The following is a 26,220-nucleotide window of genomic DNA, read 5'->3' as shown; positions in this document are numbered from 1 at the left end:
GGCGGGTGACGTAAAAATGAAATATTTTTCAAAAATATTTTCTTTAGAAAAAAAAATTGATGGGGGTGGCCTGAGTGGGTGGTAGGTGGCATAAAAATAAAAAATAAATTTGAAATATTTTTCAAAAATAATTTTTTTTTAAAAAAAATTAACGAGGGGGGGGGGGTCGTGGGATTAGGGTATGGGATGAGGTAAAAATGAAATTTTAAAATTTTTAATTATTTTTCAAAATAACTTTTTTTTCGTTGGGGGAGGGGGTAGTGCTGGTAGGAGTTGACTGAGGTAAAAATAATCTTAAAATTTGATATATTTTTTAAAAATAATTTTTTTTTTCTGGGGGGAGTGGGGATGGTTCGGGGTAGGGTAAAAAATATTTAAAATTTTAAAATTAAGAAAATTTAAAAATTTTAATTTTTTTTTTTTGGATGGGGGAGGATTAGGTATGGGTCAACGGAATATGAAATAGGGTAAGAAAGAAATATTGTAATTTAAGGATGAAGTAGAATTTTGAAAAATGTTTTCCTTAATTTTTGAAGGGCATTCATATTCCTTAAATTTGATGAAAACAAGTTGATTTGGAAAATATTTTCCAAAATATTTAAGCCAACCAAACATGAGAAAAATTAAAAATATTTCCAACAAATGTTTTTCTTCCTACCCAACACACCCTTAAAGTGAAATTAATTGTAAAATTTAGCTTAGACGATTGTGCTTGAAAGTGTAACTTGGCCACTAATAAGAGTTCGCTAGTAGGGGTGTGCAAAAATCGAATCAAAAAAAATGTTATTGGGTCATTGCTATTGGGTTATTGGGTTAACGAATTTTTAATAGTTTTATAAAAAAAAAATATTGGGTTATCGGTTTTTAGTATTGGGTTATTGGGTAAACCGATAACCCATTAAAACGATAGTAAGTTACTACTATACCCTTCATAAATATTAAATATTAATAATTTAACATAACTAGACACTATATCAATACTCTACACTACCGTCTACACACTTCTCACGTCATAGTACTTCTACTTCACATCAGAAATTTCATATGATGTTTTGGTTGTAACATGTTATTGTAGCCTTCGTACTACATCTACTCTTATTGATGCAATTTCTCATTATATATCTTGTTTCACTATATTAATGCATTTACAGATGATTTGCTTGTTTCACTGTATCGTGCCAAATTGTTAAAGAAGTGAGAAATCATAAATTTATTTTATGCACATTTTCTTATTCAGTAAATCGAAAATCGAATTGTTAATGACCAAAAACCAATAAACCGAAAACCAATAAAGAATGTCTTATTAGCTTGTTATTGATTTAGCGTATTTAAAAACCCAAAATAATAAACTAAATCGATAATACATAAAAATTGAACCAACCGATGCACACCATATTTGTTAGAGTTGAATATATATAATGTAGAGAGAGAAATATTTCAACTAACATGTGAGTTTTCTATTATTCTTTTCCATAACTTCCTTACATTGGAATATTGAATCTAAATTGACAACCTTTTTCTTTGGTATGATGAGATTAAAAAATTACTTATATTAGACAATAAAATAAGCTACCCTCGGGATCGACATAAAATGCTAAAACGGAGCAGATGGCAGCTTCTTATTGGACAAGAAATGTCTAACTAGTTGTAGAGCTTGCTTTGGCTTGAATGTTGGAACTTGATGACCAGCCCCTCTTATTGTTACAAAATATAATCCATCATAGCCAACTGTCCATCCACCAACCTATTAACATTCTACATGTTAATATTAGTTTTCCAATATTAATTAAAGTTAAAAATATTTATTTATTAGTAATATACCTGCTTATTGTTAGTGTACCAAGGAGTCCAATCTTCAGTGATCTTCAATCCAAGTTTTCTCAAAGTTAATCTTGTAGAAGTGACTGGGATTCTACCATCGGTATCTCCACTGATATTAAAAATATAAATCCAGAATTTAATATTGATTTACTTCTTTTTTTCCTTCGATTGAAATCTTTCATAAAAAAATTATGAGGTATACCTATAGACCCAAATGCGCAGACCACCATCAATTAGTTTCTTGATGGTAGGGAGCATGGAAAATGGTGCATCATTCCAAAATGAGATATTATTGCTGCAAAAATAATATGGGTATTAGTCATATAACTAATAATAATAAGGGTAATGGCCAATGGCTAGCCAGAAATTTTATTAATGGTGTGTGACTGTCAAAATAAAATAAAAAAATACTGTGATAGGAGGTTTGAACCCATTACCACTGCACCAAAGACATAACTTTTGTCAAAGGTGTCAAACTTTAAATATATATCCTTTAAATGTAAAATTTGACATATATATACAATGTAATTTTCAGACGAAAGGTGTCCAATTGGACACCTGGGGTGGCTGTGGCTACGCCACTAATGGCAAGTGATTTTTGCAAAGAAAAAAAAAAGATCGATGAAGGGCGGGGATTTTGCTGACCTGCAATGAGTCCATGGATAAGGAATTTTGGTGATATTTGCATGAAGTGCAGCTTGAACATCTGGTCTATTCATATAAGTTTCTGTGTAATCAGAGAGACAAGGATCGTATCCGGCTGGTCTTTTGAGCCATCCTTCCTACATGTTTCAATTTTTAGTACTTAATCATAGTATGATATGTGATAAGAATTTTGTCTAATTAACAAGATACTCACAATTGTTGACAAGGAGTTTGGAAGCGTGCTGAAGTTGCTGTTAACACAATTGGGGGCGTAAAGGCTGTACATGTCTAAGATTTTGTAAACAGCAAAGTACTGATTAAGAAGATTGTCGCAGTCATCACCTACAGGTTTCAAGCTGAAATTGCAAACTCTTTTAATGGAATCGTACAAATGATCTGATATCACTGCATGATCCCAAGCATAGTCTATCATTCCTTTTTGGTCTGTTTCATCGTCCATCAATGCATTCCCTATCTGCAATTCCTTAGACAGTAATGACACAGACATACAACATCGTGATCTTGATCGATTGAGTTGGTAAACACGTACGTACGTACCATGAATCCTTTGAAATTTATGCGATCCTCTTTTTTGAGCTTTTTGTTGTTGTCAAAGATTTGCTCTGCTAGCTGGGGAACATAGTGTCCTGGATAATTAAATTCAATAGAGTATGTATCACTCACTACATTATTTATTTATTTATAAAATGAGATGTTTGAAATTAATGTGTATATTTACCGGCGTAACTTTCACCAGCAATGTAGAATTTATGTGACTTGAACTGTGGAAATCTTCGAAACCAATTGACCAGAAATTTATATGAATCTTGGGCTGATAAATAAAAGGAAAAAGATGAGTAAAATAATTCTTTTGGAATTAAAAAGAAGTAAGTAAGTAACCATTAATTTGTTTACCTGTAATAGTGTCTCCAAGCTCTTTGATATCAGTGGAGGTGTTTGTGTATGAAAATCCAACACCAACAGGGGATTCCAAGAACAATAGGTTTGCAGCTGCGGATTTGATTTACAACATTATTTTAGTTATGTATATTATTAATAAATTTCTCTTGTTTATTTACCTTTATTCCAAGTGAAATGGTTCAACTTGAGCTCTGGCTTATTTTTCTGTGTTAAGAAAGGTCCTAACTCCTCTGCTTCACCATACCCAATTGAGGAGCATCCTGGGCCTGAAAGTAAGAGTCACATAACGTCTATTAGTGTGAAATATGTTATTTTTACTATTCTGGCTAAATTCTGGCCAAAAGGATTTTTCATTATAAATTTGACTTTGCAAGTAGTACAATTTATCTACTTGAAAATATCAAACTTCATTAAAGGAAAGGATAAATATGAAAAAAAATAATCAAATATCCTTCTTCAACTTTGAACAATTCAATTATTTTGAATAAAAAAAATCTCAAAAGGGAGTACTATATACCAACTATACATTGATTATATATGATCCTTCCGGTAAATAAAAACAAGATGATCAATTTGTCCCTCTTGTCTTTTATTTTTGAAATTTTTATTTTCATAGGGGTATGTATAATAAAGGTGAAATAGGGAAATGGATTACAAGGTCCATATTGAACCTTCACCAATAAGGTAAAAAGTTAACTAACTAACCAGCAAAGCTATTAAAATTCTGTAATATGTCCTTTTTTTACTTTTATAATGAAGCAAAAACAAAGAGGAAACTAGAAAAAAAATACATTGATTTTCATATATTTGTAGTTAAACTTTTAATCACTCTTTCCTTCAGTTCAAAGAGATAAAAAGCAAATGAATAATAATAATCATTTGCCTTTCCTGGAAAACCTTCTTTTTTTTCGTTGAGTATGTTTTAGTATCCTTTCATTGCTTATCTTTGTTTCTAAGCATATATAGCTGGAGACAATGACATATCATATTTAAGTTTGACCATGAAAACCAAAAAAAAAATCACTTTATTTGAAACTTTTGAATTTAGAAGTTGAAGTTAAAGTTGTGTTTTGCCATAATTTTACGGCTGATATTTAAAATTTAAAAGTATAAAATATTATTTGAACATGGAATGTAATTTAATAGAGTTACTTTATGAAAATAAAAAATCATGAATTTTAAAAACAAAATAACTTAAAAAATGAAAAAAGTAAAAGTAAAGAAGTGGAAGACAAAGTTTTGGCTGTATTCCAAATTCCAAATACAACTTAAGTTGAAATAATTTTTCAAATTGTTTGAAAAATTCTCATGGCCAATTATGATAAAGTTCAACCTCCATTCCCAATATTTATTTATTACTCCCTTTACCCGTTTACTAAATTAAAAATAGTCGTCCAACAATACTTGTTTGATTTAAAAAATTAAAAGATAATTTATCCTTTTGTGTTTGCTTTATCCTTAATTTCAAATATCACTATTCAATGCATAATATATTTCTCAAAACATAAAATTTAATATATATTCAAGAAGTAATATTATTTATTTTTTCTCAAGATGTATGCAAAATTGTTGGACAGAAGGAAATTACTAATCGAATCCTCACCACAAGTAAAGGTTTTGATAACCAAAAAGATGAATTGTGTACCCAGACAATTAAAAACACTATCTAGAAATAGAATAAGCAAGATTATATCATAGTAACATAAATATCAATGAAATGAATTTGTGTTTAGTGAGTGACCTCCATTGAGCCATAAAAGTAGGGGCTTTTTGCTGGAGTTGGTAGTTGCCTCAAAAAACCAGTAGAAGAGTGCTCTTCCATGGGTCTCATTGACAGTAACATATCCAGCATACTGTTTAAAACTCACTGGTGGCTGACCAGGTAACTCCATTACACGATCTGCTTCTTGTTCATCCAAAACTTGTTTGTCATAACCTCTTGATGTTCCTAATAAAATTGATATTATAAACCCAAGAAAATAAATGTAGAAAAAATATCGAAACATTTTTTATCAACTTGTTAATGAGGCAGAGGAAACTGTGTGGTTTATATAGTAGTCATGACAAGACAGATAAGCACTTATCTGTCACACTCCATATCTTATTACTCCATTTCATTTCCATCATGTAATAATCTCTTATTACTCTACATTTGACTCTTATAAATACTCACTTTTCAAGTAATGAATTCATCAAGATTTTCTATAATTCACTTTTAATTAACTTATATTATAAAAATTATTCTCTCTCTGTTCTTAATTACTTGTCCACTTTTGAATTGACACACCAATTAAAAAAATAATTATTGACATAGTGAGTTTATCAGTTTACCCCTATTAATTATGAAATAAGGGGTCGTTTGGTAGGAAGTATTAGGAAAAATAGTCCATGTATTATGTATGATATTAATTAGTACTATGTTTGGTAGAATTTTTGGGCCTAAGAATAACTAATCCATGGATTAATTATACACCCTACATGGTATTATAGAATGTATTACTAATACCTTCCATTTGGTGGTATTAGTAATACATTGGATTTAATACCATGACATTATCTATGTAAAGACAAAAATATCTCTAAAATCATTTTATTTATTTTCTTGATTTTATATTTTATATTTGTACTAGTAAATTTATTTAAATAAATTAGCTTACAAGTTTTATTATTTAGAGAGAGTTGTTTGTTGATAAATAAATGCAATACATATCAATATAATATTTAAAATGTGAGTTGTTTAACATTAATTAATTGAAAAAGGTGAATATATCACCACGTGACATTTGTGATCTTAATTGAATATATTATTTGTTGATTTATATGTGATTTCTAATTATTTGTATTTTGAACAATTTATAAATTGCATACATATTAAAACTACAACTTGCAATTTTTATGTATAAATGTAGATGATTTATTGATTTTACTATTGTTTACCGTCTTTTCGGTTTTAAAGTAGATGATCTATCCATTCTAAATTGAAAATTAACATTTTTTAAGTGATTAATATATTAAGATGACAATTATTTACCCTCTAATAATTCAAGTGAAAAATAGCAAACATGACAACAAAATTGTTCTTCTCCTAGCTAGTTAGAAGGCCATAGAAAAATAATATTGTCTGACAATTATCTACCTTGTCCCGATTACATCAAATAGAAAATCTCATAATAATTCAAGGGTATAATTGAAAAGAAGCTTTTTGTAGAGTTTTAATCCAAACACAAGATGAGTTGAGAAACAATGAACCAAACACTTGATAAAAAATATACCCTGCATTATTAATTCCAGCACTACTAATCCCTGCATTATTAATCCTTGCGTTATTTATTTTTCTACCAAATGACCCCTAAATGAATTAAAAATTTGAGATTTTCAAGAAGTTCTATTTTTTTCAAAGTAATTAATTAAGGGTATAATAGGTAAAAAAAATTGTCATTTCTTGATTTGTCAAAATGAACAAGTAATTAGGGACAACTAAAAAAGAAAAAAGTGGATAAATAATTAGGGACAAATGAAAAGAAGTATGTTTAATTCTATATGATAGGCGGGATGATATATCTAGGAAACTCTCGGACTTGTTCCGATTTGATATCTCGGTCCTTGTACTATTCAAAATTTCATCTAAATACCTAATTTCGATCAAAAAAATATACTCCCTCCGTCTTATTTTATATGTCACCTTTTTACTTTGCACTTGCATTAAGAAATGATGTAACTTTACCCTTCTACCCTTATTTAATTTTTTTGAAACTCAAGTTTTCAATCAATGAATATGAATTAATTTATTTTGATTAATTAATTTAACCAATGAACATGAATAATTTACTTAACTTTTCTAAGTTGGTCAAATGTATTTTTCAATGCTAATAACTCACAAGGGTAAAAAAGGAACAATATGCTAATTTATGCATTGATTTTATGAAATGACAAGTACTCCCTCCGTCCACAATTGTTTGTCAAGGTAAGGTCATGCACACCCCTCAAGAAAAATTTAATACAAGGTGTAATTTGACTATTATAACCCTACTATACCAAGAATACTAAAAGTCCACATAACTTTTCAATTGAACTACACTATTACTAAGGGCAGAATTGGAAAAAAGTGACTAACTATTTCTTGATTGTTTATATTGACAATTAATCTTGGACATCTATTTTTAGTATACCTGCCAAACAATTGTGGACGAAGGGAGTATTATGGACCAACAATTTATAGAAAGAGATGACATATAAAATGGGACGGAGGGAGTATTAAATTCTTAATTTAGAATATTTCATTAATGACAACAAAATTCGTTGATTTATATAAATAAGAGGAAGAATGTCATAATTAAGGGGGATCAGGGTTTAATTTTTAAAGCAAAATTTTAGGCATACATGATTCGGAAAAGGGCCAAAAATACTCCTAAACTATTGAAAAAGGTTTAAAAATACCATTCATCCATCTTTTGGTCTACAAATACATTCCATTCATCTTTTTGGCTCACTTATACCCTTGAAACTAACAATTCTCTCTTTATTCTTTATTTTTTTTAAATTTTTTTATTATGTGTCATTCTCCTATTGGATAATATAAAGAGCCCACCTCAGTTAGATTATTTCTCATTATTTATCCAAACCAAAGCAATATACCTCTTCAAGACCCCAATTTTTTTTTTATATAAAAAAAATTGTAGTTTTTTATTTTTTTATTTTTGAATCCAACTCCTCTCCATTTCCTCAAATTTTTACTTAGATTGAAGACTCATGGCATAAGAAAAAATTAACGGCTAATATTTAATTAATTAAATCAAGATTCTAAACAGGACATAGATGATTAATATTTTATAAACAAATTTATTATGTCATAATCATAACAATATATTATCATATCCATAAATACATTACACACATTTTTCTCTATTTTCCTACTTAAATTTTCCCTATGGCTACGGCCGTCCATCTGCTTTTTTTTTTCTTTTGTCTAATAAGTTGATTTTTAAGTAAAATTGTTTGTGGAACTTTTTCTTTGAAAAGAATTTATCACAGATTAGCAAAAATATTAAGTTACCAATTTTATTTAATTTTTTAAAAAGGAAGATAGATATTGTGGCACTATTAATATTCTTATAATATATTAATTATTTAAAATAAACTTTTTAATTTTTTTTAGAGAAACTATAAAAATTACTAGATTTTTTAAAAAAAAAATTGGGGTCTTGAAGAGGTATATATTTTTTGATTTGAATAGATTATGGGAATTTTTTTTAATAGAGATGAAATTTTTATTTTATCTAATAAGAAAATGACAAATAATATTTTTTTTTAAAAAATAAAACAAAATAAACTTTGGTTGTTAGTCATAAAGGTATAAGTTAGTCAAAAAGGTGAATGGAAGGGTATAAGTGAGCCAAAAAGGTGAATGGAAGGGTATTTTTAGACCAAAAGATGGATGAAGGATACTTTTAGACATTTTCCTATAGTTCAAGGGTAGTTTTGGCTTTTCCGTAAATGATTTCACCCCCATATATCATCATTCTCTCCTTATAATTTTAATATTTTTAAAATTCAAAATTTTATGAGTCTTATCACTTTTAAAGACGTGTAATTATACATTATATCCGATCCAGCAAAATAAATATCATATAAACTTAGTTAATGATATTCAAAAGTGTCCAAAATATATATTATTTTTGAATAGGCTTATAATTTAAATAAAAACTTTAAAAAATATAAAAAATGAGATATCAAATCGAGACAAGTAGAAGAATTTCTTGAATCATTCCGCCTATATGATATAAGGAGAAGCATCTAAACTCTCTGCTTTGGAATTATCTAATTTAAAGTTAAACATGTTGGTATTGTCACACCAACCATACAAGGTTTTGCTTTAGAAAACTGCAAGACAAAGAAAAAGAATAAAATAAACTGTGGTCAATTGCTTGGGATGTAAATGTTTGAAAGCGTTTATTTAAGACCCAACAAGACTTTTTCAAGATAAATAAATATTTTCATGACAGTTGGGATATTTTAAAAACTTTAAATCTTTGACCAATGATATATCATAAATGATGATCGAGCAAAGAAAATGATAAATGTCAGAATTTTCACGAAGTGAGTTTAAGATATAAAATAAAATATAAACAATGTTGTAAGCGAAAGTCAAACTCCGGTTGGTTGGACAAAATGAACCCACCTCACCGTTAGGCTAAGCATCACACTAGTGCTAAATGGAGTCAAAATTTAATATATACATATAAAATTTCAAAAATTAATTAAATATAAATATATATACGGTATTATTTTTCAACAAAAAAAATTCATATGAACCCACTTGACCCACTTTTGATCCCCTAGTCCCCATACTCCATACCTAATATTTATTTGAGTTAATTACATTAAATATTTCTATAATATGATGAATCAGTTTTGAATCTATTTTGTATATTTGAAAGTTAAATATTTATACCTCTTATACTAGGAAAATTTTAATTTTACGATTCCAAATAAGTATATTCATAACTAAGTATATTATAACATATAATTATTTTATTGAAAAAGATATGAACATTTTTATTAGCCCTGTTGATTAAAAAGAAGTAAATATGTTTTACAACACATATCTTTCGAAACTCGTAAATATGAAATTAACATGAATTACTTAATAAGATATAGCAATTTTCAGTAATAACATTATTGAACTTTAAGTATACCATTATGTAAGGTAGGAATCGTAAGTGTTTGATTTAAAGCAAGCTTAATATATAGTCAGTTTCTTAAATTTTTTAGAATATTTCATTTAAGCACTTTGATTAAGTTTTGTTCCAATTGAACACATCAACTCAGGAGTGGCTCAATTACATTAATGGCAACAGAGGCGAATTCAAGATGTAATGTCTGTGGGTTTTAAATTTTAAAACAAAAACCGATCTCAAGCTAATGTGACAATAGTCAAACTAAAGAACAAATATCAATATATAATATATATTTTTAAAAAGCGATGAAATACTTAAATTTCTTTTCCCCACATATATCTATTATTATTATTATTATTAAATTCACATTAATATTTGTGGGTCTAAAACAAAACTTTTACTTGTTTCATTATGAAATACCTCTGCTTTGAAAGTAGAAATTTCGAGAAGCAAACAATAATATAATTAATTATCAAAAACAATCATAAAATTAAATTAAAAAATAATTTTTGAATAAATTGTTGTGCAATGTAAAGACAAATGAAAAAGGGGGAAGGGACTGTCAAAGAGGACTCAATAACCCAAAAAAATTAGAACCATAGATAAATTTTGGATATAAAACTTTTTAAATGATTGAGAAGAAATTAATCGGCAGATCTTTTTTCTTTTTAGATAGAGCATATTTATTAAGCACTGTCTTTTCTTTTTTTTGCCCAGGTGGTTTCGAACTCATGTCTTATGAAATTAGAGCCTTTGTTGAGCGTTCAATTACTATTGAGCCATCTGCCTCTCTTTTCTTGTGTGTTCACACGCAATGATTATATATTTTATAAAAAATGATCTAAAATATCCTTGAATTATTGAAAATGGTACAAAATTGCCTTTCATCACCTATTGACTCCCAAGTACCTCTGTCATTCATCTTTGGGTCCAATATTGACCAATTTTATAGCAGATTATCATTTAAATATTTTTTAAAAAAATATGTGATGACCATCTATTGGATACAATTTAATTACTTAAATTACTTTACAAACTCACCCATTATTAATTATGCCCGACTCAAATTAACCACACCCGACCCAAATTGGTGCTACATGAGAGTATTTAGGTAGTATTTTTCGAGATTGTAAGCAAATATATTGGGGAAGTAAGGTTGGAAGAGGAAGTGAAATGTTGGAAGGAAGGATGCATTTGTTTTAATCAGTGTGGTAAATGTAATTTGGGGCGGGAGTTGTTAATTTGTCGGGTATAGTTAACTTGAGTCGAGCGTAGTCAATTTGGATCGGGTATAATGGGAGAGTTGGTAAATTGATTTAAGTAATTAAATTGTAGCCAATAGATGGCCGTCATGTATTTTAAAGAATATTTAAATGATAATTCGCTGTAAAAAGTGGTCAATATTGGATCCAGAGGAGCATGGAAGGGTATTTGGGAGCCAATATGTGGATGTCAGAGGTATTTGGAAGCCAATAGGTGGATGAATGATAATTTTATTCCATTTTCAATGGTTCAAGAGTATTTTAGGCTCTTTTCCGTATATTTTATATTGAATTTCTATGGTATAAATATAGGATCTATGCAAAAGTTATTGGGTTCGTCCAAACCCTCATATTACACAACAATTCTAGCCCTGTCCTAAATCCAAAAATGAATCAGAGGCCGTATTTTTTTTTAAAAAAAAACTATATATTATTTTTTAATTTATTCAAAGTTTATTCTTCTAGTTTCTTAAAATGCAAAGTTATTTAATATTAATTTCAGATGCAAAGTTATTTCTTTCTTTTTATATGAATTTTTGTAGTTTTTCTATTAATAATACTCTATTTGTTTTAATTCCTTTATCTGGTTTTGAATTGACATATTAGTTTGAAGTTTAAGAAAATAAATTAGACTTTTGAATCTTGTAGTCTTAAACTAAAGAAATGTAGAATATGCAAAATTCTTAAACATACTATATGAAAAATTAAAATTAAAAAATTGACAAAATATAAATATTCTTTTTAAAATAAACTTAAAAAAAAGTAAGACAAACAGTACAAAAAATTTCTAATAATAATCTATAATAATCCTAGTATTGCTATAATAAAATAAAATAGGGGCCCTCAAATTTGGGGGCCTGAGGCAAGTCCTTTATATTTCAAAGGGTAGAGTCGTCCCTGTCTCAACTCCTAGTAAAGTCTTTCAATAAGATCTTTTTGTTTAAATTTTAATTTTTTTAATCTGGATTTCAGGCATCTATTAATTAATTAATCAAGTTAATCACATAAAATGTCATACCTTTTAGTTATATTCATTCGCCGCACTAAACCATAAAATTTGTCGTTTTCTACTTGAGGTTGATGCATATAGTTAAAGCAACAATAACAAAATATACTCAATGTAGTTCCACAAAATGGAATTTGGAGATGACATATTTTGTGGTTAATTTAACTATCAAATATATGAATAAAACCACGTGTAAAGTATTTTCGAATTTGGAACTAAAATTGTATAATTAAAACACTTAATTAGGAGTTGAGATATTCAACTAAACCCATGACTTAGTTTAAGAGCCTGTTTGAGATTATTGTTGGGAAGCCAAAAACACTTATTTTGATTTTTCTTAAAAAAAATTAAGCGTTTGACAAACCAATAAAACTGTTTTTAAATGAAAGCAAAAACATTTTTTTTTTGCCGTTGGACAGAAGTTAAAAATTTCTACTTCGTAAAAAAACATAAGCAAAAGTAGAATTTTTTTAAGACTAAATTATCCCTTCCATATATACATATTTATCAATATATATATATATATCTGTAAATTTTCAGGAGTGTTTGGAGATATACCAGCTTGTCTTCCTTTTGTTTCAAATTTAATAGTTTGTACTGGTGTATAAGTTAGGTGTTTGAAGAATATTACCCCATCTCTTGTAATTAACGTTTCTCCATTATTTTGTATCATAAATTTTAATCCTATCACTGATTAATTAATTAGCATATCTCATAAGTTTGGTTAAGTTTCATTTAAGAATTTTATTTTATAAATTTGAATATGTACATTTTAATTTAATAATAAAAAATTAATTAAAATTTTTATAATAGATATTTAATATAATTTATCTCTATAAAATAATCTTAATATTAAAAGTATATTGATATTTGCTTTTTTTCTTAATTTGACTCTGGGCTTTTTAAATAAGACCAATCAAACACAATGTAAATAAAAGGGAAAATTGTATGAAATAACAAACTATTAATTCAAATTAAATGTTATAGCCATAGTTTATTTTAATTGTAATTTGCAGCAAACATCCCTTTTTTTGCCATCTGATTCGATATACAATTAGCCATTTTATACATTTCAGTATAAAATGTGTTTGTGTTTGTATAAAGCAAGAGAAAAATGTATATACAAATATAAATACATATATTTTCGTCCTATACACTTATAATTATACAAATACAGATCTTATTATACAAATTACAATGTATAAATGAATTTATACAAAACGGAACAATTTGTATAAAACTGGATGTTTCTAGCGAATTATACAAATCAAAAGCTCCATAGCAAACAAAAAATTTGCTATGGAGCGCAATTATGCAAACTATAGCTATAACATACAAATATAATTTTTATGTTTGCTATATGTGAAAGTTGCTCTAAATAAATTGGCCAAACACAATTTTCTTTTTCAAAAGCCAAATTTTGAATCATTATTATTAAAAAAGTGCTTTACATGCACACGCTATGTTCCACTTGATTGCGGCTTTTGCACCGATTTAGCATGAGATATAAATATCACATGACCTAAAGAATTCTTGGCAATCTTTAACTTAACATTGTAATTTGTTTTTGAATATCCAAATATCTATCATAAATGTAGTTTAAACATATTACTTACTTCACATATAAGGGAAGAAAATTTAGTACAAAGATGCATAATGCAGGGATAAGTGACGCATAAATTGGTAAGTAATGCAAAGTTTATTAATGTAGGGATTGGCTTTTATCAAGCGTTTGACTTATTGCTTCCCACCTAATTTTGTGTTTAGTTTAAGACTCTAAAAAAAGCTTCTTTCCCATTATACTCTTGAGTTATTATGGAATTTCCTATTTTATTTAACTAATCAAGTTAAAAATACTATATATATATTATAAATTCTGAGGTGTGATGTGTCACTACAGAGATCCTTGCTAGCACAGTGTATTTCTAAGTTTTTGTTGGTCAAATATACCTTAAACTTAACATAGATTTATGGCTACTTAAATTGTTCAATGCATGAAGCTTATAAAAAAAAATATTTCAATTGGTCAATCGATGAATTACATTTAAAAAAAAATCTGAAAAAAATCAACCCAACATAGCAAATCAAACATGGAGAAAAAAATATTAGTTTGTGAAATCATCAAATTACATTGAATGGATTTGGAGAATTAAAAAGAACATTTACAACTATTTTAATATAATTAAAAAAAGACATTAAATTACAAAGAAAATTAGTAAAAATAATTGAGGGATAGTTTAGTCATTTAGGGGTATTATCCAAGGATTGTTAAACCTTGGATTAGTTATCTCACCCATTTCTAGGATAAATAAGACCTCATATGAGGTATAACTAATCCAGGGATTAAGTTAAATAATGTAACCAAACAATGTTTTTATTGGACTAAATTTTAATCCATGGACTATTCTAATTAATACTTCCTACCAAACGAGTCTCTACAAAAAGGATTCTGGGGTCTAAATGATAGTCATCAACAACAACATATATAGTGAAATTTCACAAGTGAGGTTTGGAGAAGGTAGAGTGTACGCAAAACTTATAACTACCTCGTAGAAGTAGAGAGGTTGTTTCCGAAAGACACTTGGCTCAAGAGCAACACATTTAAGTACAAAAAAGAAGGAAATAATGTAGAAAACATAACAATTAACAAAAAAAGCAGTGCAAAACCTACAAGAAAAGAACAAGAACAATAAAATAGTGCAATAGTCAAAACATATTAAACAACAAAAGGTAATAGCTAAGCAAGAATAATACAATTAGTACAATGAGAAACACCAACAAGCCTAAACCCTCAAAACACAAAAACAACCCTCTACTACTTACTAATCTTCTATTCTAGTACGTGACCTTCATTGCATTGATACATGTTTTGTGGTACAATCCAAGTAAAGGATTGATTTCTAGTATCATTATCAAAGGGCTTTGATTTGCACTTTTACCCAAACTAGATTTAATGGGAGTTATACCACCCCTTCTACTCTTGGTAAATGGATTTTAAGAAAAAATGCAATCGAGAATGAACTTATTACTTACTTGATCGGTCGATGAGAATGTCGACACTTTTTACACTTCTTAAGGATACTTTAGTTAGCATAATTGCTCCTTATTGTAACTACTCTAGAATGTTACTCTTTTGATGTGCATGTAACTTGGGTTTGCTTTGATATTTTGGGGATTCACCTAGAATCAATCCTTAGTCAAGACATTGTTCCTTATCTCAGTTTAGATTAGGAAAACCTTAGTTGCTTCTTATAGCCTTACGTTGGTGTTTGTTGTTCGTAGTATAACTTTGAGAACTACCTTCAGGTAAAGGTAAAGATTCTCGGTTTACCTTTCTAGTTGTGTAATTTCTCATATTTCCCTTCATTTCGTGAGTTGTTATGCTCATATTAAGTTTATATAGATGCTATTCAGTATCTTTGGTTGCTAACCACTTTCTACTATCATTATCAAAGGGCTTTGTTTTGCACTTTTTTTCCTTAAAACTACTTTTAATGGGAGTTGTACCACCCATTCTATTCTCAGTAAATGGATTTTAAGAAAAAAATGCATTGAGAATGAACTTAATACTTACTTGATCTGTCGAAGTGGATGTCGACACTGTTTACACTGATTTACATTTTACTGGTCATATGTATCTCTTGTATCATGATGAAACAAATTTGAGATGAATCGATTCTAGAAGACATGGGGTCAGGATCGGGCAATATATACAGATCTCTTGAGTCGATCACGGTTCCGTCAATTCCATGGTCTACGTTGAACAAGAGGAAAGGTGTACCCATGGGTTCCACCTTGTGTGTCGGGGGTCGAAGGTAGGTATATATACTTGGTTGTGTGACACTTGGTACTTAGGGCTTAATTGGTTTTCATTGAATTCATATGCGTTACATATCATTAGTATAATTGATTGTTATTTGCATCTACTAGTCTTATGGAAGGGGGGGGGGGGNGGGCGACTGGATTATGTTTGTTGTTATGTACCTTCCGGACTTATGGGGTCCCGTTAGGTTATTATTTGATTATGACTATGTAGTTGTGATAGGGTGATTTTTGATTTCTATGATTGGCTTGGGTAGGGCCGTTGATTCCTTCCATATTGGTATTTTTATACTTGAGTTGGATTAAATTTTGTTTATTGATTATTATTATGTTTTGTGGTAGAAATTATTAGTATACCCTTTTTATTTAATTTTGGTAGTAGAATCTTTTTTTTATTAGGTTATTTGGATAGCGTCTCTGGTTATGTTTCTTTGCCTTTGCTATCTATATCTTATATTGCATACCCCTTCATCTTATTTCATGCCTTTATCACAGATTATTTATTTTTCGATTGCTTGTAATGTATATTTCTTCTCTACATGTTAGTTATATTTGTTTTTTCTTTGGAGCTTAGTCGGCCATGTCTACTGAGTACCATATATTTGATACTTACACTACACTTCTGCACCCTATATATCCCATTACGAGTCCTTAGAACCATTGACTTGTGTATCGTGCAAAGCAACTTTGGATTAAAGACTTGGGGTGAGCTCCTGACATTCAAAGTTGTCCTTCTCGTCCTGTTTTGATTGGACTAGTCTTTATTTTATGTTCGGAGATGATACTATATATTTGTCTGTACCTTATACTTTTGTTGTGATTAGTAGATTGAGTACCAATTGATACCAGATGTTGGGGTATATTATGTATATGTTGATTCTCCATCCCTTTTTTTTTATATATATATTTGTTATTGACTTTGCACATGCTTCTCTTCCGTGTGATCGCCCATTATTTTTTATGCTAGATGATGTGCTGTGAAATCTTGGCACATTTGATGCTCACGACTAAGGATTAATACTAGAATCGAGTGTATTTGTGTAGGATTTGATGTCTTTGTTGAATGTGTAGACAGGTTTACACTTGCGTGGAAAATAAAAAGAAGAAGGAAAAGATCCTGGAATATACACCACGGTGCCTCAGACGAGCCGTGGTCATGATGAAGAGCCGTCTGGAGGCTTGTGGAGATGAAGAAGTGTCATCAAGGCAAGTTGAGTTTGATCAAGTCAGGACCACAAAGACTATGACGGACCATGGCCTCTTTCACGGTCCGTCCTGAAGTTCGTGAATGATCTCCAGTGTACATGCTTTGAGGAGCTAAGTTTGGTATGGCTAAGTAAGGACCACGGACACCCAGACGGGCCGTGGTCCTCATGATGACTTGTGATGCTGATCGTGAAGGTGAATCAGTGGGAAGACCTCGATGAGTTATGTTTTGGTTTGGCCAAGTAATGACCACGGACACCCAGACGAGCCGTGGTCCTCCTAACAGCTCGTGATGCTGATCGTGAAGGATTTCAAGAAAAGGGGTCTCACACTGTTTAAGTGTGAGACCATGACAGGCTTCACAGACCGTGAAGCTCATGATGGACCGTCATGTCGTCCGTGAAGTAGCCCGACAAGTCAGTTCTGCTTCGAGTAGGACACTTTTTGGTCAGATTATTTGAATTAATTAGGTTTAATTTTTGTTTTATCTCATCATATTTGGAACGAGAAACGAATTTCTTATTATTCTCTACTTTGGTTTTTATTGATTAACATTGGATCAAGACTTGAAGTTCGGTTTGGTTTTTGAATATCAAGTGTTCTTTAAATTTGCAAATCTTTGTAAGTGATTCTCTTAATGTATTCAATACTTATCTGTGCTTGTTCAATTAAAAGCATGACTGGCTAAACACCACAACTAGGGTTGTGGAAACTATGACAGAAATCTAAGTGTATAATCATAAAATGAGTAGAAGGTGATTCATAATTGCATAACATAATTTGACTTTCGTTATTCATTCTTTCTAATCAGTGCACACATTAGAACTTGCCTGTATCTATCAATAGTTCGAGAGGAAATCGATAGTTAGGAAAAAGTTGAGTTAATCTATTGATTTGGAGGGAAAGTTCAAGTTCGAGAGGAGAATTTTGACACCAAAATAGGCAAGGGTAAAATATGATAACACTCTTAGACTGAGAGGATTTGAGTGTGAGTTATCTCACAAGACTGAGAGGTGTTAGATATATTTAGCTTGCCTGTAATCTGCAAAGAATATATCACCTGAAAGTCATTCACGAATCAACACTAGATATAACGCCATGGGAAATGCAACCCTGGATTCATTCATTTATCATCACAACCTTGAAGTTAAAACTTTGTTAATTGTGTTAATCTGGATGTTATAACAAAATTGGTTACTTGAACCTTACAACCAAACCCATTTTTACATTTTGTAATCGCTTTCTTTAGGAAATAATCACAATAGTTGGATAAACGCGATAGTGAAACTATTTATGTAAAGAAATCGTCTGTGGGATCGACCTTAACTCACATTGAGTTCTATAAATTAACTTCGACCGTTTATACTTCTTAATTCAAGTGTAAGTTTGGATGCATCAAATTTTGGCATCGCTGCCGAGGAATTTCAATTCAGAAATATTTTACTAGCAATTATTCATATTATAGTTATATTTCCTAATTTTACGCCTTGTTCTTTGTCTGTGTCTTTGACAGGTAAGTTCAACACTGCATGCCAAATACTAGAAGTAAGAGAGCTCCATTGATTCCTTACGATCCGAAACTGAGAAAAACTATCTGCAAGATGGTAAATGCACAGGAACTTGAGGCGAAAAGGCAGAGACTTGGACTTGAGGCTGAGACAACCACTAGAGGTGCTTAGCGGAATGCTGTGAATGACCCACCTAGGGTGGTGGAGGAGCATGAAGGAGTAGAAGAGATATCTCCTTCTCACCGACAACCACTAGCTCCAAGGGGTCGAGTACAACAACCAACTCAGATGGTGTTTTAAGAGGACGACTTAGACTTAGATGGAACTAGAGCCACCGAAGCAATAATGCTACATGCATTACCTCCAAGTGTGAAATTTACGATCACTAGCACGATGATTCAACTGCTAAACTTGAAGGGTATGTTCAGAGGTGCACCTGGTGATGATGCCAACCAACAGTTAATGAATTTCGTGATGATATGCAAATCACAGGAAATTCTCGGGGTTAGTCAGACTGCTATGAGGCTGAGACTATTTTCGTTGTCTCTCAATGAGAAGTCAACCAATTAGCTGAATGAACTACTAAATGATTCAGTCAGGACTTGGACTGAACTGAAAGAAGCCTTCTTGGAAGGTTCTATCCTAAATCAAAAGAACTACAGATGAAGGATAAGATAGGTGCACACAAACAAATACCAGGGGAAGCAATGTATGATACATGGTGGAGATTCAGCCAAAAGCTGAAGAAGTGTCCGAACCATTGTCTTAGTGATAGACATTTAAAAAAGGCATTTTATAGATCATTGAATTATGTCACTAAGCCTGTTGTTGATGTAGTGTGTGGAGGTTCATTCATGAGGAGGCCATTTTTGGAAATTATGCAGCTAATGTATGAAGTTTCGAAGAATAATAGAGCATGGCACTCAAGAGATGCTGAAGTCAGAGATCTTGGGTTCACATTCGAGCTTTCAGCTGAACAGAAGAGGCAAGAAGAAGAAAGGGACCAAGACATGGCCCACATGAGGACTCAGATGGATCTGCTCACAAAGCACATCATGGAAGGTCCAGAGAAAGTGAATGCTGTCGGTGAATCTCAGAGGTATGAACATCAAGATGTTGATCTAGATGAGGAGGCCAAATACTTGAGTAACCAGGGGGGTTTCCAGAATTATAACTTGGGAAACCAAGGTTATAATTTTGGAAATCAAGGTCGAAGCTACCCAAGAGATGGGCAATATGAAAGATCAGGAAATAGAAAGCAGAACCTGGCAGAACAAAGATAGATACATGAATGACCGAAGTAGTGTATATGTGCCTCCAAGTAATACATATCAAGTAGGTGGATGTTCTAGCGGGTCTAAAATAGAGGATATGTTGGCTAAGGTGCTGAAAAAGGTTGAATCAACTGATGTAGGTGTGAAAGACATGACGAGTGATTTCTCCGGTATGAGTTAGCTGGTTGATTCTCACATCACTTCAAACAAGCAGCTAGAGCAACAGTTGGGACAACTATCAGCATCACAAAACCCGAGGAAGAATGGTGCACTACCAAGTGACACTATTCAGAAACCTAAGAAAGATGGGCAGTGCATGGCCATCACTACCAGAAGTGGTAAGATCCTTAATGATTCAATATCTGCAGGTAATGAGAAGGAACAAAGTATAGGCATGAATGAGGAAGAAAAAGTTGAAGTTGAATAGGTAGATGATACAGAAGAGGATAAATCAACAATGAGGCCCACTAAGGTAAAAGAAACAAAGCTGAGGCTACCTTGCCTTTACAACAAATACCGAGACCGCCTCCTCCATTCCCCCAATGACTCAAGGAGAAAGCTGAAGATGGGAAGTTTGCAAAATTCATCACCATGCTGAGACAACTATCAGTGAACATCCCGTTGGTAGATAAATGTCAGGTTATGCTAAGTTCATGAAAGACTTAGTCATAAAGAAAAGAGTTGTAAGTTTTGAACCTGCTGGTAATCTTCATCATTGTAGTGCTATTGCTACAAGATCTCTGGTGCATAAAAAAGAGGATCCTGGTGCGTTCACTATACCATGCACAATCAGATCGTTCGAGTTTGCAAAAACCCTATGTGATTTAGGGGCAAGTATAAATCTGATACCGCTAGCCATCTACACACAGTTGAGCTTAAGTGTTCCAAAACCCACCGCGATGAGGTTGATGGTGGCAGATAGAATAGTCAAACGACTTGTGGGTATTTTATATGTGTTGCTTGTAAAAGTGGACAACTTCATTTTTCCGGTAGACATGGTGATTCTGGACTGCGGAGTAGATTTTGAGGTTCCCTTATTTTGGGAAGGCCATTTTTGGCCATAGGTCGAGCATTGGTTGATGTTGAGAGTGGAGAGCTAAATTTCAGTCTCAATAATAAAGAGGTAAAGTTTAAAATATGTAGGTTTATGAATAAACCACAAGATATGAATGTGGTATCTGCGATAGGGGTATTTGATGAAGGGGAGCTGGAGCTGCTATTGAGGAAAGGTTTGATGTTGAAACATTGGCAGCCGTGCTAATGAATTTTGAAGAAGACTTCTGGGATGATTATGTGGAGACTCTAAATGCTCTGTAAGGCATGGGGTCACATTCTTATACTCCGAAGAAACTAGACCTGGATCTGAAAAACTGGCCAAATCTTCGGCAAAGCCATCTATTGAGGAGCTGCCTGTACTTGAACTGAAACAGTTACCCTGCCACCTAAGGTATGTCTCTTTAGGTACTAACAAAACATTGCTAGTCATTTTGGCTGCAGATCTAAATGATGAACAGGTGCAGGCGGTAGTCAAAGTCTTGATGAGGTACAAAAGGGTGATTGGTTGGACTATTGCTGACATCATTGGGATACGTCCGGGTATCTTCATTCATAAATCCAACTCAAGGATGACTACAACCTTATCATAGAGCACCAGAGGAGGTTGAATCCAGTAATGCAATAGGTGGTTAAAAAAGAAATCAAAAAGTGGTTGGATGCAGGGGTGGTGTACCCCATTTATGATAATCATTGGGTGAGCCTAGTGCAGTGTGCACCCAAAAAAAGTGGTATGACAATGGTTGCCAACACAAAGAACGAGTTGATTCCGCAAAGACCAGTCACAAGTTGGCGTGTATGCATGGATTATCGGAAGCTGAATAAGTGGACCTTGAAGGACCATTTTGCAATGCCGTTCATGGATCAGATTGGCTGCCAAATAGTGGTATTGCTTTTTAGATGGATATTGTGGGTATAACCAAATATCAATTGCTCCGGAAGATCAGGAAAAGACTACCTTTATAGTCCTTATGGCACCTTTGCATTCAAATGCATGCCATTTGGATTATGTAATGCACCATCAACTTTCCAGAGATGTATGATGTACATCTTCTCGAAAATAGTAGAGGACAAGTTGGAAGTGTTCATGGATGATTTTTCTGTGGTAGGTGATACTTTTGATAGTTGTTTGTTAAATCTTAGCAGGGCACTACAGAGATGCAATGAGGCTAATTTGGTGCTTAACTGGGAGAAGTGTCACTTCATAGCCAAGGAAGGCATAGCCCTAGGCCACAAGGTGTCACAAAAGGGACTCGAGGTAGACAAAACAAAGATTGAGGTAATTGAAAAGTTACCTTTGCCTATTTGTGTAAAAGGTATTCGAAGTGTTTTGGGTCATGCAGGATTCTATAGGCAATTCATCTAGGATTTCTCAAAAATTTCACACCCCTTGTGCAAGCTGTTGGAGAAAGAGGTGAAATTTGTATTTGATGATACATGCTTAAAAGCCTTTGAGTGCCTAAAAGAAAAGCTGGCCTCTTCCCAGTGATCATTGTCCTGGATTGGTCGAAACCATTTGAGGTAATATGTGATGCAAGTGGTATTGCCTCGGTAGTTGTGTTGGGGCAGAAGCGCAACAAGATCTTCCACCCGATCTACTATTCCAGCAAATTGCTAAATAGAGCACAACGAAACTACACTATTACTGAGCAGGAGCTACTTGATGTAGTATAAGCATTTGAGAAGTTCAGGGCATACTTACTAGGCTCTAGAGTGATTGTTCACACTGATCATGCAACACTGAGATACTTAATGGCGAAGAAATATGCAAAGCCGAGATTGATAAGATGGGTGCTGATACTTCAAGAATTCGATTTTGAAGTCAAGGATAGAAGAGGTTGGGAAAATTAGGTGGCTGATCACCTGTCTAGGTTAGAGGTAGAGAAGAAAGAAGAACTTGAGTTAAACATTAATGACTCATTTCTAGATGAGCAAGTATTAGCCGCCACTCTTGATCTTATTCCTTGGCTTGCTGACTTTGCTAATTTTCTTGTCAACGATGTATCTTAGAAGCTTGTAACTCCTCTCCGGTAGGTGGTCATCATGGGGGTGCACGAACTGCCCACAAGGTACTCCAGAGTGGTTACTACTGGCCTACAATCCATCAGTACCCAATTGACTCAATCAAGGGTTGTGATATGTGTCAAAGGCAATGAGCTATCTCTCGGCGGCATGAACTGCCAATGCCACCTATTTTGGAAGTAGAATTGTTTGATGTGTGGGGAGTTGACTTTATGGGACCGTTTGTGAGATCCTATAGGCAAAAATATATACTGGTGGCAGTGGGTTATGTTTCTAAGTGGGTTGAGTTAGTCGCCTTGCTTGAAAATGATGGTTATAAGAGTGTTGCTGGTTTTCTGAAGAAGAACATATTCTTAAGGTTTGGTACACCTAGAGCGATTATCATCGACGGAGGCTCACATTTCTGCAATAAAGTGTTTATTGCAATTTTGGCCAAATATGGGGTTAAACAACATAAGGTAGCAACACCGTATCATCCGCAAACAAGTGGCCAAGTCGAGGTATCGAATTGGGAAATCAAAGCAATATTGGCAAAGACAGTGAATGCCAATAGAACAGATTGCGCAAGAAAGTTGGATGATGCTCTATGGGAATATCGAACAACTTTTAAGACACCTATTGGTATGTCCCCATATCAGTTGGTGTTTGGAAAGGCATGTCATTTACTTGTCGAGCTAGAGCATAAATCACCTTGGGAAATAAAAAGTTGAACCCAGTCAGAGTGAAATAGAGAACCTGAGACTAGATCAAATAAATAAAATGGATGAGTTCCATTTGAGAGCTTATGAGAGGTCTGCACTGTACAAGGAAAAGATGAAGCTATATCTTGATAAGCACATTGAGAATATGAACTTCAGTCCTGGTGACTTAGTGCTACTTTTCAACTCCAAGCTTTGTCTATTTCCTGGGAAATTGAGATCCAAATGGTCTGGGCCATTCAAGGTAACTCAAGTATTTCAGTCGGGTTCTATTGAGCTTGATAATGATAAAGGTGAGAGGTTCGAAGCCAATGGTTAGCGAATCAAGGCATACTTGGGAGTCCTAAAGGAAGTAAAAATAGTGGTGGAATGCAAACTTGATGAAGTCTGAGTAATTAAGTAACCTGTGTCGGGCCGTGACGTTAAATTGTGCGCTGCTTGGGAGGCAACCCATGATTGTAAATGTAATAGGTAGCTTCCATTTTAGCATATTTTCATTGTTTTTATAGTGTCATTGTGTGTTGGTGTGTACAAGAAAGAATTGGACAAAGAAGTGAGGAGTTGGGTTCAGAAAGCTCTTCACGTGCATTCTAACGGACCGTGGTGCTCTTCACGAGCAACTTCACGGCCCGTATCAGTCACCAACAGCCTTAGAGGAGCCACTGGAATTCACAATAATAGGTTCACGAAAGGATTTACGGTCCATTAGATCTTAGACGGACTGTTTAGCCTCTCATGAACCTCAGGTCAGTTTTATACTTCAAGGGTTTTCCACGGTCACTATCACGGACCGTGGTGCTCATCACGAGCATCACCACGGTCCGTTGAAGCTAAGTCGGCAGTACCCATCTGACCCGACCCGCGCAACCTTAAGAGTTTTTAAACGTTTTATAAAGCTTTCAAAGCGCCAAAGGTCAGGGTTTTCTCTCCTCTCTCTCATTTGTAATGGTTTAGAGAACTATTAAACGATTACTCATCTACCATAACCCCTAAATCAATCAAAGATTCGAAACCTAGGTCTCTAGTGTCAAGAAATAAAGTGAGTTTCATCTCTTTTTCTATTGAGCAAAAAATTGGGCAAATTTGAAGTAAGTTCATCTATATACTTGTTATAAGTTTGATATTATCTATAGACGCGTTAGAACTACTATTATTTAGTCAAATTTTGACATTGTTTAATGATGAATTGTTGCTTTTAGTATTTCATCGTTGTGGGTATGTTGAAATTGGTTGAAATCAGTAGTTTTCGTTTGTGGGTATGATTAATTTGTGTGGGGTTTGTACTTTATGATGATGGGAATGTGAATTTGATTTCGCATTAATATAGTGAATTGTGCTCATGTAAGTATAGTGGTAAAATATGTTGAATTGTCGAAAAGCGAGGGTGTTTGTTTGTAGGTATAGTCGAAATCGTATCACTTGAGAGCTGAGGCTAAATAATTGATGTTCATAACTAAGATGTGTGAGTTGTGTCCACAAAGGTGCTGCTGTGCTAAAAATTCAAGGAATCATATTTTTGGAAACGATCAAATCTTATTGGGTGACGACAGGTCAAAAGGTTTCCCAAGTGTAAGTACACGAGAAACTTCACAGACCGTGCCAAAAAGCATGAATCGTGAAACCCCTCGTGAACCACACTTGGGTGTTGTCTGCTACTGGAAATTCATCACGAAGGGCATAACCAACCGTGGTTCTCACCACGGACCGTGGTACCCTCTGTGATAGTTTCAACAGTGCACTGCTCCACACTAACCCATGTTCACGAAGGACATCACGTACCATGGTACCCACCACGACCCGTGTTGACTCCCGTTAAAAAATCTTTTCTTTCTTTGTTTCTACATTCTTAAGGCAAGACGTCACGTTGTATTTTACACAGGGGAAGTCTGAGTACTTGTTAGTGAGTCATTTTACTTGGCTAGATTATTAATCTGTTTTTGTTTCTTCTCAGGTACTATGGGGACACGAAGAAAGAATGCAATGTCACATACCTTACCACCTCCCTCACCAACTCAAAGTGAAACTGCGGCAGAATCTCGCAGCTCAGAGGCCCAAGTTAATACTACAATTGAAGAGCACTCCCCTCGAGCTACTAGATTACGGATGGTAAGAGCTATTCTTCAGCATACTTCTTCCCAGTTTGAAGAGGAAGGTAGTAGACCGGGAGTAATGACGTATCTGATAACGGCTCCAGAAGTGGTAAAGAATCTGGTAGCGGTTCCGGGAGTGGTGAGGAATCTGATAGCGGCTCTCAGGAGAATACAACTGACCCTCAACCAGAAGTAGGAGTAGAAACCAAAACGGG

General features: G+C 32.9%; 1 protein-coding gene across 1 annotated transcript; it reads right to left on the bottom strand.

The window, feature by feature from the left end:
• Positions 1–1,435: 1,435 nt before the first annotated feature.
• LOC125846717 (serine carboxypeptidase-like 34) lies at positions 1,436–5,417 on the bottom strand. Its single transcript, XM_049526296.1, has 10 exons — positions 5,129–5,417; positions 3,546–3,653; positions 3,382–3,477; positions 3,206–3,298; positions 3,025–3,113; positions 2,681–2,941; positions 2,467–2,603; positions 2,024–2,116; positions 1,822–1,930; positions 1,436–1,744 (listed from the first exon to the last, which is right to left on the bottom strand). Exons 1-10 carry the CDS (start codon positions 5,391–5,393, stop codon positions 1,595–1,597), a joined length of 1,401 nt encoding a protein of 466 aa, XP_049382253.1. The 5' UTR covers positions 5,394–5,417; the 3' UTR covers positions 1,436–1,594.
• Positions 5,418–26,220: the final 20,803 nt, after the last annotated feature.

This window comes from Solanum stenotomum, chromosome 12, assembly GCF_019186545.1.
Source record: "Solanum stenotomum isolate F172 chromosome 12, ASM1918654v1, whole genome shotgun sequence".
Lineage (NCBI taxonomy): Eukaryota > Viridiplantae > Streptophyta > Magnoliopsida > Solanales > Solanaceae > Solanum > Solanum stenotomum.
The sequence above is the reverse complement of the archived record's forward strand: the minus strand, read 5'-3'. Positions and strand labels throughout refer to the sequence as shown.